General features: G+C 46.0%; 4 protein-coding genes across 7 annotated transcripts in view; 2 read left to right on the plus strand and 2 right to left on the minus strand.

Annotated features, from left to right (window-relative positions):
- LOC119556395 overlaps window positions 1-2,875 on the plus strand; it is a 54,540-nt gene extending 51,665 nt beyond the window's left edge. The window contains exon 7 of one of the 2 annotated variants that reach the window (XM_037868573.1): window positions 30-2,874. In XM_037868573.1, the coding sequence (XP_037724501.1) occupies window positions 30-1,818 (1,789 nt within the window). In that variant the 3' untranslated portion in view covers window positions 1,819-2,874. Of the gene's footprint in view, window positions 1-29 lie in introns of both variants that reach the window. The other variant, XM_037868571.1, reaches the window with a different exon arrangement.
- Window positions 2,876-5,278: 2,403 nt separating this feature from the next.
- On the plus strand, window positions 5,279-12,129 carry LOC119557846 (RNA-binding protein FUS). 3 transcript variants are annotated; one of them, XM_037870829.1, is made up of 2 exons: window positions 5,279-5,610; window positions 11,098-12,129. In XM_037870829.1, exons 1-2 carry the CDS (start codon window positions 5,392-5,394, stop codon window positions 11,980-11,982), a joined length of 1,104 nt encoding a protein of 367 aa, XP_037726757.1. In that variant the 5' UTR covers window positions 5,279-5,391; the 3' UTR covers window positions 11,983-12,129. The 3 variants fall into 3 exon arrangements, with proteins under 3 accessions (XP_037726757.1, XP_037726756.1, XP_037726755.1); XM_037870828.1 differs by lacking the exon at window positions 5,279-5,610 and adding an exon at window positions 10,287-10,511; XM_037870827.1 differs by lacking the exon at window positions 5,279-5,610 and adding an exon at window positions 10,288-10,586.
- LOC119557848 lies at window positions 7,973-8,352 on the minus strand. Its single transcript, XM_037870831.1, has one exon. The coding sequence runs from the start codon at window positions 8,350-8,352 to the stop codon at window positions 8,038-8,040; it is 315 nt and encodes a 104-aa protein (XP_037726759.1). The 3' UTR covers window positions 7,973-8,037.
- LOC119557847 lies at window positions 9,379-10,154 on the minus strand. The gene has a single exon (XM_037870830.1). It carries the CDS (start codon window positions 10,087-10,089, stop codon window positions 9,445-9,447), a length of 645 nt encoding a protein of 214 aa, XP_037726758.1. The 5' UTR covers window positions 10,090-10,154; the 3' UTR covers window positions 9,379-9,444.
- Window positions 12,130-14,414: the final 2,285 nt, after the last annotated feature.

The raw sequence follows: 14,414 nt of genomic DNA on the forward strand, positions 1-14,414 counted from the left end.
CTTTATGTTTTGGTTTTCCAAACCCGCAGAGATGAACAGGAGCGTCTGAGGGGCTACTTCCGGCTCTCCTCCAGGCGCAAGCAGAAAGCTCAGCGCCGCAGCGATGATGGTGGAGGACCCGGGGTGGGGGACAGTTACCGCGAGAATTCCATAGAGAAGGACGCTACCCTGGACACGACCAGTGCTCAACATGCTTCTGAGCCCCACAAGCATTCGTCGAAGCTGCGCCACGAGCGGGAGGTGCGTCTACCTGGACATGGATCGTCGGGAGGCGGAGATCGCTACACTGGAGCACCCTACCGTCAGGGCAAGGACAGGGATAGGGACAGAGACAGGGAGAGGGACAGGGATAGGGAGAGGGAACGAGACAGGGATAGGGTCAGGGACAGGGACAGGGAGCGCGAGCGCGAGCGCGAGCGTCAGAGGGCGGGCGGTCGGGGAGCAGGCGACGCCGGGGTGGTCAACAACCTGGGCAAGGATGTGCGCGGCAAGAAGCACGACGTCAAGATCAACATAATCTCGGATGGCGTTGGGCATGGCGGTACCAGCCACGCCCATACCGCCCACCGCAAGCAGTCGGGCAGCAACAGCAGCAGCAACAACAATAACAACACTCGGAGTCGCCCCAATCCCAGCCAGCGGCATGGCGGCAAACTGGCCGCCGACTGCCTGTCCAACGTGACTGCCTCCACCTTTTGCAACGGCAGCGGCAGCGTTAACGCCAGCGGAACCGGAAATGGTCTGGGCAGCGTTCTAATTCCCGACGACAGCGGCACCAGCAACTACGGCGACGGCGAGGAGAGCTCGGTGGTCAGCAGCATGATGGTGCCGCCGCAACGCTGGCCAGGATCGGGGGGCGGTGTGTTGCGCCACAAGGACGTGTCCTTCAGCGAGTGCAGCAGCACCTTCTCGTCGAGCACCTTGGAGCGCGACCTGGAGATCATGGACCAGCTGGAGCGGGAGCGCAGCATGGACATTCAGGATATGCTGCAGCGGGAGCGGGAGCGGGAAAAGGGGCGCCGCCAGCTGCCGGATATCGAGAAGCTGTACGCGCAGCGTTCGCCAAAGGGAAAACGAGGCGAGGCGGCTGGAGCGGGTTCCGGGACCGGAACCGGAGCGGGACTGGCGCTCGTCCTGCCCGGCAGTGATCCGTTGAGCAGCCTCTCGCAGTCACAGTCCCTCTCCACGGAGTACAGCCTGTGCTCCACTTTAGAGACCACCGCCGGCGGCGTTGGCGGTGGAGGGAGATTGTCCGTTGGCCACGAGGAGGTGCTGCAGCATCATTTGGAGGAGGTGGAGGAGGAGGTGGTGCCGCCGGACTTTTACGACAGCTACACCCCCGGCGGCTCCCAGAACCTGCCGCCCAATTCGGGTGGCGTGCCGGTGGCCTCCGCCGCAGTTCCCGCCTATCAGTACCAGTACAGTCGCAACCGGCTGAGCCGGAAGAGTTCCGGTTCCGGGTCGAGCCATCATCACCATGGCCATCATCATGGCCAGCATGGCGGCGGGGGCGTTGGGGGCGTGGTCGGTGGACGCGGCTCCAAGCGGGACAGCTTCAATTCGCTGAACGGCACGGATCTGATCGCCGGCGCCTTCTGCGAACTGGATCCCACGCAACCGCTGAACAAGATGGCCGTGATCGAGGGCCGGATGCGGCGGAGTAGTCCGCGGACTGCCAGCTTCAGCTCCGGATCCGGCGTGTCCGGGCGCAGTTCGATGAAGTCCTCGTCGCGGGACTACGACTATGGGCACGGCTCCTCCTCGCACTCGGCGCATCCGGAGCTGGATTTCAGGGAGAACATCTTTGCGGAGCTGTAAGATGTGGATACTTTTGAATGTGAATCGGATGTGGGATGAGGAAATGTCAGGGATGGCAGAGATGGCAGGATGGCGAGAGGGAACGAAAAGCTTTACGGTTACGGATTTGCCAGGAGTTGTGCAGCCAAGGAGCTACGTGTTTAAGTAGGACAATTTGCAGGAGCTGTATTTTTTTTTTGTAGGGAATGGGTGGAAGGAAAAAAAGTCAGTGGACTACGAAATACTTGTAAGAAACTCCAGACTTACGGAGACACATATACATTTACACCTAAATGCATAAGATATACTACAAATACATATATAGACCGAGTTATTGGATTACTTCGCCCAACTGGTTGTTGACTTATGTTTGTTGATTATTGCGATCAGAGAGTGGAGATCAGAGATCACAGATCACAGATGACAGTGTTTAGGGATCACAGATCGCAGTTTAGAGATCAGAGTTTAGAGTGAAGTGAAAACTGTGCCAAGGAACGGAGGGAAAGCACTCCCACAAACTACATATATATGTCTTTTAAATGTTGCTAACTTTAACGGAGGCAAGGATGTGCCAGTGTTTTTAAACTTTCCCAAGCTACATACATACATATATGGATATATACAATACGATATATACACTAGACATATGCTAAGACATATTGAATATTACCAAATCAAATGCAAAGTTTATTGAATGTTAACTCAAAGTCAAATACGAAATACAAAATCGGAATAAACCATTAAAGTTATAGCTGTAAGACAGGGCAATTCTTCTGAGCCCCAAAGAATTGCGCCCACACTCACACAACCACACACACATACAGATACAATTTGTTGGGCCAGATCCTGATCCTGCCTAGACATATAGACCCATATACTTAACCCTATTTGTGCAAGTGTCCGTGCGTGTGTCTAGCGATAAGTTCATTTTTTCTGTGCCGCTCCGCTGGGTTTTTTTCTGTGGTGGCTCGGTGGTTGGATGGTTCAGTGGTGCTGCCGTGCTGCGAGCAAAACTAATAAAAACAAATTTTATGTGAGTTAAACACACAAAAGCAAATCTCTCATTGACAGCGTTTTATTTGGGAGTTGTCCATCAGTGTACACCATTAAATCCCTTTTAAGCTCTGCCCCCGGGGCCCCAAGGTAGGCCCGCACAGAGAAAAACTTGGTACGAAATGGATAATTAATTCAAGGATTAGGGCCTTATGACTAACGGTTGGGATCTATTTAAAAAGTCAAGGCAATCTCAACATGCTTTTTATATATATTAAGAAGTTAAAAAAAAGTTGTCATGACCTCTTGATATTAATCCTTTAGCATTTCGGACCACACATATATGATTTATACGTGTTAAGAACACAACCTTAAATTGCTATTATTTTATTAATTTTAATATTATTAAAATTGTGCTTGCCAAAATGTTAGACTAATATTTGACCTGCATAGCTGACTTTCTCTCTGTGTGGCCTTTGGTATCCTGGTTTTTGGGTCCTGGGGTGGCGCGCACCTCAATAAAATCCGAGCAAATGCAGAGTTGGGCCCCGAAAATAATACGCGCCTGCGGGGAGCAGGTCGCCCAAGGGGATTGAAATGAACTAGGAATAGGGTCAGTGCGCGAGTTCAAAAGTTCAACGCGGGGCCACTGACTCAGCCCCAGACTCCGGATTCGGATTCGGTTTCGGATTCGGTTTCTGTTGCTGTTGCCCTTTCGGCTGCGTCGTCGTCCACCCGTGACCTGACCCAGTAAAATGATTAAGTGGCGTTATTTAGCAGCCGGCTGGATTTACTTGACTGGCAAGCCCCACTTCCACCAGTTTGTCTCCATTTGTGTTCATCTCTTTTTGGGTCCCCTGTTTTTTTGCATAATTTGCGCTGTTTATTTTGATGTCCTATGGTGGGTAATCGTAAAACGACAAGCATTTCATTCGGAAAAGTCAACTTTAATGGAGGCAAAACGCCCGCCTCGGAATGGTGGGACACATTGATATGGATAGGGCCCACTTTCAATCCCCCGAGGTGGTTAAGGACGAGCCCCAAGGAATGCAGCCAGGCCGAAAGGAGAAGTTATGGCTCCTGCCCCGGGGGCATTAAGTACGCAGCTCGCTTTGGGTCACTTTATGGGGCTAATACCACCGGCAAACTTTCAATCGTGTGAAATGCGCTTTCAATTACGCGCCGTGTAATGAAATGCGCAAATAAATTTATGACGATCACGTATCACGCATACGCAACGGTGGCAGGTAAGCGCGCTTAAGTGACCATTACACACTAACCAGGTCTTCGCCGCTTTCATAACCGATGCCCCGCCAGCGGGCCAAATCTCTTTGGGCCATCAAAACTGCATTCCAATTGAGCCGATTTCTGGCCTTAACCCCACTTCCGTATCTCGGTGGTTTTCGCCATCCCTACACAGGGAGAAATGTATGCATAAAAGACTTCACAAGACTTTGACCCCTTCGGTCTTCAGAACTTTGGGGCCTAGTTAAACTAAACTTTTTGACGCTACCCACTTGATTCGATAACTTCGCAATGATGATGATGGCCTCACACCCATTTTCGCCCTGTGTATCTTCCGTCTGAGGGTTCGCTTTCGGTTATTTCAGGCATTCCCGGCACGTTCCTATAAACAACGTTTTATGCCGGTGTTTATGTTTAGTTTGCCGTTCGCCCAGCGGGGGCGGATTGTTATGTAAGTGCCAAAGAGCATATTCAGTTTGAATTGGAATTGGAATCGCCATCTACATGTCCCCCCTTGTTGTTATTGCTTATTCTATATTCCGCGCGCGGACAGAAAAGTTTAAAGAAAGTTATCCACGCAAAAAGTGAAACAAAACAAAGAGGGAAAATTAAAATAAAATTGAAATGGAAATTATGGCATATTATAATAATGGACAAATGCTTTGTGGGAGTGCCGCAGGTATTTAATAAAAACTTAAGGTAAGCTGGGGGTTGGTTTTAATCAGATTACACCGAAAAAAAGAAACCGTTAATACTGAAATAGTTTCAAAATAAAAATTCATCAACGAAAAAATGTTATGCCTTTGGTAGTAAGCCGATACTATTTGGTATTAAATTGCACTTTAAAACTATTTCGTGTAGGTCAATACGTATTAGTATACTAGCTGTAATTCTATTTGTGTACTATCTTCGTTCTAAAGTATTTTATTAGGGCTTAGATATTTCAGATCTTCGCTAATTCTAACATTTTTAACAAGTAAAAGGTTTTAAAGGTGATAAAGAGTTCCTTAAAATGTTTATCAAACATGATAAAACTATAGCCAGTGTTCCAGGCCTAAAACCTTTTCCAGACTTTTCTGCTACACTTTTTGGCCAACTTATTCGTCGTTTCTGCCAAAAAAAGCGGGACGGCAACAGGCAGTGGAGAGAGCCGCTAACGTTGGACAGTCCCCATCACAAGGCGGTATAAAACCAGCGGACAGTCGGCGGGCGCTGCACAGTCAACCATCGACGTTCGCGAGTCGCGTCCGCCTGGCCTAAAACGATCCATTGCACGGTTCCCAGTTCCCAGTTCCACGGACTCAACGGGAGACGGAGTTCTAATCCCTCACATCCATTAGCTCCACCACGTAAATCATGCTTGCAGTGGCCTTGACGATAACGGCCTTGGTTTTGGCCGGCCAGCAGGAGGTCTGCCGGGCGCAGGTGTCCATCCACACGGACGCCAACACGAATTCGTACAGCCTGAAGACACCCGGACTACAGCAGACCTTCACCCGGTACTACGGAGGAGCTGCCAAGACGCCGCAGCAGGTGGAGCAGCCGCAGCAGCAGGAGCCGGAGCAGGAACAGGTGGTAAGTTTTGTCCAGTGTTGCGGAATACTAGGATGATTATTCCCACACAGAACAGCTAGCTTTTAATAGTTGTGTAAATACCACTCCACTGATTAATGATGACATCAATCGATAATTTCCCTAAATAAGTATAAGTATTTTTAACTATAAAAGCTATAAAGTAGGGATTTAGCAAACCGATTCTAGGGGTTCCTGCGTAGCCCAAGTTTATTGTGCCGATGTCTTTTTCAGCGTGATTTGAAATACCTATCTAAATGCTGAGAATCGTAGCAATCGCTTTAATATTTTAAATGTATTTAAATAGTACCTTACGCCAGGGGGCTTAGTGCTCGCTTCAGTAGTGTGTTCCGCGTCAATAAAAATGTCGTAGAATTTTATTTTAATTACAAATTGGAACAGAGTAAGGGGTATCCGATAGTTAATACTATGAAACTGGAAAATCTAAGACATATTTACAATTTTAGTCACCATTTGTTTTTGAGTATTTCATTAATCGTATTTAAATAAGTAAGATTAAGAGCAAATAAACATATAACGATAAACTTTATCTCAAAACCTACTTATTGTCGTTTAAGAACAATGATACACCCTAGTGTAGAAGAGTTTATATTCCAAATTAATAGTTTTCCGATAATTCCTATAAGAACAAAGGACATATTTGTCCGATCCTGAATATAAGCAAGATGGATCGCTATAGTCGACGGCCTCGAATATTACATACTCGTTACTCAGCCATAGGGAGAGCGACGGGTGTTTTCGAGGCTGCACGCTTTATTTTCTTATTCCTTCTTAATGAATTGTTCGATTAGGAGAATATTCGGCATGTGGATGGGTATTGATAATAGCAACAAAATCCCATTTACACTTTTACAAAGTATTAAGGGTCGGAACGCTTCCTTATTCCTTTTACCCAATTTCCGACGAATCAAGTATACCCTTTTACTCTAAGAGCAACGGGTATAACTATCTGCAATTCGAGTTGAAAGATAAATTTTAGCGTAGAAGCGGGTAGGTAGACGGATTTGGCTTAATCGAGTCTGCTGTTTATAATGATTAAGAACATATTTACTTAAATGCGTTGTAAGCTTCTTACTAAAATTTAATAGCCTGTGCCCGGGTATAAAAAACAAACTTTTAGACACCCTAAACTAGACATCTTTACCAGTAATATAGCGACGCAGGTATTCGTTGCAGTAACCTTTATGTACAACAGAAATAACCTGAGAAATGTTTTGCACATTCGAAAACAGCGACAACCACAGAACTGTACTGCCAATTTGGTTTTTAATCAAGTTGCGTTCACATTTAATATCAGTCAACTAGACAGCCTGCAAAAATCAAAGAATTATCCTCTCAACGCCTGCGTCCCATGGGCATTTGTATGACCTCGCCAATATTAGAATCGCTCTCATAACCCTGGCCCGGAAGCTCCACAGTTTGCGCTTCTGTCAATCCACTGCCCATTTCGAAGATCTGCTGCGCTTGACCCACTGCCATCATCGCGCCGGAAGCAATATCCTAAAGACGAAATCAGAGGTCATTGATCTTCCAAGTTCATCAATCGTTATCCCGTTTTACCTGAGGCCAAGCGGTGGTAATGCCCAATAGACTCAGACTCAGGATCAAAATATTCGATGTCATCTTGTAGTGGCTCCACTTGCAAATAACTACTGACCGACCAGTACACAAGCTATTTAAGCCGTGAGTTTCAGTCTATTGCGCAAAAAATTAATATGGGATCATGTTCCCTGTTACAGATGGAAGATATTCTCATTCGTTGTGTGATATCAAAGATCGGGCATAGTCGTCATGCGATATGTTTATACTGCAGGCAATTTAGATAGCGGCAAACAGCAAAAATTTTTTAAAACAAACACAGACCAATTTAAAAGACTACGCCACTGGGCCACTGTACATTCGCGTTTAAATTTTTGCTTATAGTCTGTTTACCTCTATCACTAAACTGGCTTTATAAGGATATAATTTATCGAAATTAGGAACAAAAATTAAGTATGCAGATATATATATACATATATATACATGGTACATATACATTATATGTATATATAATATGTACATTAATGCGTTTATATAAACAATACATAATTCCCATTAGATGACCCATTTTGTTGTCCAGCGTTATCTATCCAAATCCAAAATGATCTCCGTCTGTGTAATTTACGTATTTTCAACCTTTTTTCACAAAAAAAGTTCTTCTTATTGAAAATATGGTTCCAATGGGTGAGGTTCTAGTTAGCCAAAGACCTTTTTGGTTGCATTTTAAGCCAACCGTACCCAAAACCATCTGCGATTTCTGAGTAGCCCCAGTTATATATGCTTGTATGAAAAATATCTAAGTATCTCAGTTTAATTATATCGCGTCCATTTGTTGCAATGCATTTATTGGCAATTTGATTACCACAACTTTTAGTTATCAGAAAAGACCTCGTTGGCTGCATTGGGATCCGTGGTATCGGCAAACAGGTTCTTGAGCTCCTCGAAGTAGTTCTTGAAGGAGTCCACCATCGATTGCCAGGCCTGTGTTATGTTCTGGCCAAACTCTCGGGCCGCATCGCCGATCCGCTTGTCCAGCCTCGGATCGTCCGGATAAACCAGATGGGGTCGCACATCGTCGTACTCGTTGGAATAGTCAACGTCAAACTCATCCGCCCAAGCGAGGGTCAGCAGGGTGAGGGTCAGGGCCACAATTAGTGGGGCAGAGAAGCTGAATCCGGAAATCATTTGGCCAACTGTTGTGGCCAGCCGCCTGAATGCGCCTTTTGTACTCAGCCTTTCAGTCCAATCAGATTTCGGCCAGGCACGGCAGTGTTCGGTGCATGTCGAGATGCATCTCAACTCGGCCGGAAATGCTTACTAGCCGCCGGCTCATCATGACTCTGCTTGTCTCCGAATCTCTCATCTGGACAGCTTGTAATTGCCGTGCTGTGGTGACCCCAGAGGGCCCTTGCTTCGGACAACATTCGATCGCATTGCTCAGATATGGCGGTTGGCCTTTGATTTTATTGCCTTTGGCTGAGGAATTACATTCAATTGACGTAAAAGGGATTGGGTTGTCTCTACGACGAGTTTAATAAATCGTCGGGGTTACCAATTACGATTTATAGGTGGAAAAATCTTTAAATCTAATAATTTGTAGAAAATCTTTAATGTATAGATCCCGTATTTTAAAGGATTGACCAGCGTTCATGAACAACATTTTATGCCGGCTAAAATCACAAACTTTTAGAGGTATACCTCTTAAAATCCTGTTTTAATCATTATTGTTATAGACAGAAGAGTGTGTTAAAATAATTTAAATATGACATATTAAATACGAAACAGCCAGATATAGGCAAATATCTTGAAAGTCAGCGAAGTTCAGCATACGAAATTTGATTGTTCCAATGGCAACAATGGTGATATAAACACCCGATCGCAAGAATGTTTACACTGATCAAGGGTTACCCTAAAAATACAATTTGCAAAGTTTTGTTTATGTTTTTACACTACTCTTAATATCGACAATAACATTTTAAGTTTTAAAGCTTAGTCCGATCTAACTACAAACTATACGAGCCCAAAATTATAATACCATATACAAGGGTATAAAAAGACCATAAGGCAATTAAACCACAATTATTAATTAAAATTTTACAAAAAGGGACAAGACACTATTACTTTATTCATATCCTATGGTACAATTGGATAACGACAATGACCGAGCGCCTGTGGTCTCCCCCGAAAACATTCGATTCAATTCAGTTTCTGGTTTCCATTTGCTTTTATTGCACTTATTAATAAACAAAAAAAAAAAATACACTTGATGGGGAATCTTTAGCCCGTAGAGCTGGCCGTGTCGGAGATTTTCTGGCGCACCTGCTGCACCACATCCGTGACGTTGTCCACGAACGATAGCCACATGGTCTTGATCCTATCGCCCAGGGCCAAGGGATCCGTTCCGCCCATGTTGGGTGCCATTTCCAGGTCCGTTGGCGCCTGGCGCCGCCGGCGCTGGATTTTCTTCTTGCCAGTGGTCTTGGGACTCACGCGGGACCGCGAGGCGTTGTTGGCGGCCCGCTTCCTGGCCCGTTTTCGCCTGGCCTCCACATCATCGTCGGCGGACGCAGCTGTGGTGGCGGCGGTGCCCATCTTCCAGAAGCACGGCGCTCGCTTGTGGCGGAGCAGGCTCCTCCTCCTCCTCCGCCTCCTTCGACGGTTCTCCTCGGACGAGTCGGGCGCCATCGGGCGGATGGCATCCCCGTAGCCCACGGCCGTCTTCGAGTGCACGGACACTAGGGGATTGTCGATGTTGAGGTCCTTGTTCATGGCCGCCCCGCTCTGAACGGCCTCCGCTATGTTCCCGGCCAGACTCATGGCGCCCAGGCTCAGGCTCTCGAACGGATTCTGCGGCTCAGGCCTGGCCGCGATCTGGGCCAGACTCAGCGCCACCAGGAGAATTCCCAGCGGTTGGCGGCTCATCGTGCTCACTGTGTTGCAGCCGCAGTGCAGTCGGCCCTTTTAAGCCACCGTCCAATCGCGTGATCCCCTCCGATTCAAATCGAATACAATTTCGATTCCGATTCCATTCCGAGGCCGATGGGCCAGTTGAGATCGCAGCAGGCTTCCGGTTTGGCCCGCTGACGGGTGACAGGTGTCAGGGGACCGGTCGGGTTATCGGGCTCAGTCTCACTTGCTCGCTTAGTCGGTTCAGTTCGGTTCGTTTTACTACATTTTCGCTCTAGACTTCGTACAAAAATTGATTCAAAATCAGAAATTGAAATTACCTCTTTTGGCCTCGAGTTTCTCGATCTCTTAGCACAGCCTTCAGTGCGATACTACGACAATCAGGGCAGCGAAACATGAGATCCACGAAAGCACGCGTTGGCAATGGCAATCGTCTGGTTAGTACAGAAGGACAATGGGGCAAGGAGCGCCATGGTGCATTCCTGAAGGATCACGGGCGTGGTCATTCATCTGTAAGTCTGGTCTTTAAAACGGGAACACTTTTGACACAGGGGTGGTAAGGTCGTCGCAGATTTGCAGGCAAATTAGTGCTAGTCATAACTTGTTTAAAGTCTTACTTCAATTAAACAGCCTACTCTCGTATGACACTTTAAGGATTAACTTAATTAATTATGCTATATCAACATACTAACAGAGTACCAACCTCTTTAAAGTGTATAAAGGCCCGATTTCTCAATATCATGGTAACTTTTGTAGTTCAGTTAAATTGCTTTATCAGAAACATGTTAATTCATTCATGTTTTTTTCATTCGAAAGCACTTAACTAGGTGCAATGTTCTAGTTAATACATGTTTGGAGAAAACGAATTTAACAAAGAGTTTGCCCACACTTATTTTTAGGTGGCAAAAGACTGTATCGTAAAATTAACATCACATCGAAACCTCGAAACATCTAATTTTTGAAACCTTTTTGCCCTTCTTCCTAATCTCATTCACTTATGTGTTAAACCCTCCATATTTGCAGCAAAATCCCGCCCAATTCGGTGGATTCTCGCCATCGGAACAACAGTATCCGGCCGTATATTCTCAGCCGGGACTCCGGGGCGGTGGCAAGCTCAAGGCCACGCCCATCTCCCTGCTGCAGCAGCAGCAACAGCAGCTCCTGGCGCAGCAGCAGCAACTCCTGGCCGCCTCGTCGCCGCAGGCAGCTGGACCGGGACTGGGATCGTCGGGATTAGGGGCGGGCGTTGCCGGGGGCGTGGTCAACATGCCCAGCTATGCGGACCAGATGCACGCGGCCTTCCTGGACTACCAGCGCCAGCGGGCGGAGTTCGAGCAGCAGCAGCAGCATCTGCTGCAGAAGCTCTACCACTACTATCCCGATGTTTCCGGAGCGCAGATTCAGCCGCAGGCGCAGTCGCAGTCGCAGCCCCAGCCGCTGTCCCATTCCCAGTTCCCGCCCGCCGACGGAGGAGCAGTGGGCGTGGCCTCGCAAACCGCAGGCGGCCGCTTCGTCTACCGTCGGCCGCAGTTCAGCAGCAACGGGCTGCAGGCCCAAGGCCTGGGATCCGGCTCCGTGCTGCCCGGCGGTTCAGGTGTCTCGGGTGCCGCAGGATCAGGACCCCTGCGCACCGTGGTCGGCGGCGGCGGCGGCGGCGGTGGAGCCGGCGACTTCTACTCCACGCAGCAGCACCTGGGCTTCATGCAGCAGCAGCAGCAGGACGTGCTCCGCGACCAGCAGCAGTCGGTGGCCCAGCAGTTCGCCACCAGCCAGCTGGCGCCCACCACCCGCCAGAGCTACGGCATGGCCGTTCCCATGTCCTCCGTGCTGGGCTCCCCCTCGTACCAGCAGTCGCCGGACGTCTCCCACGTGAGCTTCTCGAGCGGCAACCTCAACTACAGCTTCTAAGAGGATTCGGACTTCCGTAGCTAGTACTTTCATATTTTCGAGCATCTAAGTTTTTTTTTTCATATTTTTTTTGCGTAAATTTTCGTGGTAATTGATAAGAGGAATTGTGTAGGGCAAGCAAGAATAAATTTTGTGAGTGATGATGAACTGGCATTTGTTAAAGGGGTGGGAGCGGCGTTAAGGGGCCTTCAAAGGATGAGTATAACTTACAGAGAACCATACTATGATATAAGGGATTGCTAATTTGGCTCTAGTCCTTTAAGAGATGCGTATTCATCAGAATGCGTTCTTAAAATGCATAATAAATATCAGCCATGGTAAATAAAAGTCAAGCGGTTCAAGAGGTTTAGTAAGGTTCGCAGAACAGAGATAGACTGATATTTAACCAATAAGTGGCCCTTTTGTTGATGTATCATAGCTTATGATAGCACTTAAATAAACGATATATACAGTGGTCGGCATAAGTATTTTGACAAAATAAAAGTTAAGTATACTCATAACTTGAATTTACTTCTTGTAAACTATAGGCATCAATGGAAAGGTAATTTCAATGCCGTTTGAATGATACAATACATTTCTTTACCCATTCAGTACTTATTGAAAAGGACGAATTTGTGTAAATCAACTTTGAAATTTAAAAAAAAAACTTTTTTCCTCGTCTTGAAAACTTAAATTTTTTGATGCAAAAAGTTTCTTCAAACAAAAATAATAGTAACTGCAAAAAGAATTTTTCAAATATCATTATGCTTATATTTTTTATGAATTTTTGAAAATGCTTAAAAACAGGCATTTGAGCCATATTTTTGTCTTTTTCATACAAATTTTTTCCGACATTGTCACCTTCAAAAAATCATAAAAAATATAAGCAAAATGATATTTGAAAAATTCTTTTTGCAGTTACTATTATTTTTGTTTGAAGAAACTTTTTGCATCAAAAAATTTAAGTTTTCAAGACGAGGAAAAAAGTTTTTTTTTTAAATTTCAAAGTTGATTTACACAAATTCGTCCTTTTCAATAAGTACTGAATGGGTAAAGAAATGTATTGTATCATTCAAACGGCATTGAAATTACCTTTCCATTGATGCCTATAGTTTACAAGAAGTAAATTCAAGTTATGAGTATACTTAACTTTTATTTTGTCAAAATACATATGCCGACCAGTGTACATATATATCATCGCTCATCTCTAACAAGCCATCGTGCTCACGTGCAATTAATGTTTTAATGTTCTTTGGAACGGACCGCCTTCGCAACCGTAATTGCGTGCTGCTATCGAGTCTGTTTACAGAGTTTATAATCACGCCCCCCCGGCAGATCCATTTATCCCAACGGGCCGCCATAGCCGCAGCGAATTTCGATTGTGGTGTATTAATAGATAACCATGGAAATTGGGTCCTCAGCTCGGGGTCCGGTTCAAGCACTCCGCTTGCCCCTCGATATACGTACTCCAGGAACATCCTCGGGCAGCAATGAATGAAACCAATTGCCTTGGCTACCCGCCGGCTAAAGGGGATGGGGATGAAGATGAACATGAGGCCGGAGGTCGGGGGTCGGCTGGTCACAGCGATATCCAATGCAAACACGATTGGCGAGCATCGAATCCTCTGAGTGGCCACTTGCCACGTGTGCATCCATATCTGCACTGCGAGAAATCAGTGGTGATCCTAGCTCATGTGGATGTGTACTTACCCAACTTAAATTTCCAAAACTGCACTGCTGGATTCCATATATTGACAATTTGCAAAAGAAGTTAGCAAAATTCTGGAAAAAAAAATTTAAAGCCATGCTCAAAAAGTGAAATATTTTAAGTCAGGGACCGTAGTTATTATGATGATATTATTATTTAAAATTACTAAAATACACAAAACTAAAACTAAAATATGTTTCGCTCACTTTTGAAACCACGGCTTCTCTGTGCAGAATTATTTCGAAAATAGTAGATTGTGCTGCAGTCACTGTTTTAAATATCAATAATTTCTCTAAGCCTCAGTGTATCTTAAAACGTTAATACTTTTTAGTCAACCTACCCCACCTAATCTAAAAAAACTTACAAGCATTCTTCCCTTTTCTATCTTCCGTCAATATATAATCCTAGCAAGATTGTAATGTGGTGTATCAAAAAGCCAATCATTTCTTAAAATCGTTAAAATCGGCTTAAAATGGATGCTCTTAAGTCGACTTACGCCGCTTTAATCTGCAAAACCTGTGGCCTTGCTGCAGGCAGTATAGACATAATTCTGGGCGGCTCTCAACAATCAAGACACTGTGTTATGCAATTTCGGCCTCTCCCAGTCAATGCCGCACTTGTTGGCCAACAGGTGACAATCGAGTGGTTATTTTGGCCCCCAAGGGGCTGACAAAAACGTGTCCTTGGAGGGGTTCTCGGCAGGACACCTGCTGGCAAGGCCACCCTGTGCAGCGGGCCAATGTAA

Source organism: Drosophila subpulchrella, chromosome X (genome assembly GCF_014743375.2).
Source record: "Drosophila subpulchrella strain 33 F10 #4 breed RU33 chromosome X, RU_Dsub_v1.1 Primary Assembly, whole genome shotgun sequence".
In the NCBI taxonomy this organism is placed as follows: Eukaryota; Metazoa; Arthropoda; class Insecta; order Diptera; family Drosophilidae; genus Drosophila; species Drosophila subpulchrella.

Coding starts and splice junctions, on each gene's coding strand:
- LOC119557846 (XM_037870829.1), top strand. CDS start 5,392: ATGCTTGCAGTGGCCTTGACGATAACGGCCTTGGTTTTGGCCGGCCAG. Junction 5,611..11,097: donor AGCCGGAGCAGGAACAGGTG/GTAAGTTTTGTC, acceptor CCATATTTGCAG/CAAAATCCCGCCCAATTCGG.
- LOC119557848 (XM_037870831.1), bottom strand. CDS start 8,352: ATGATTTCCGGATTCAGCTTCTCTGCCCCACTAATTGTGGCCCTGACC.
- LOC119557847 (XM_037870830.1), bottom strand. CDS start 10,089: ATGAGCCGCCAACCGCTGGGAATTCTCCTGGTGGCGCTGAGTCTGGCC.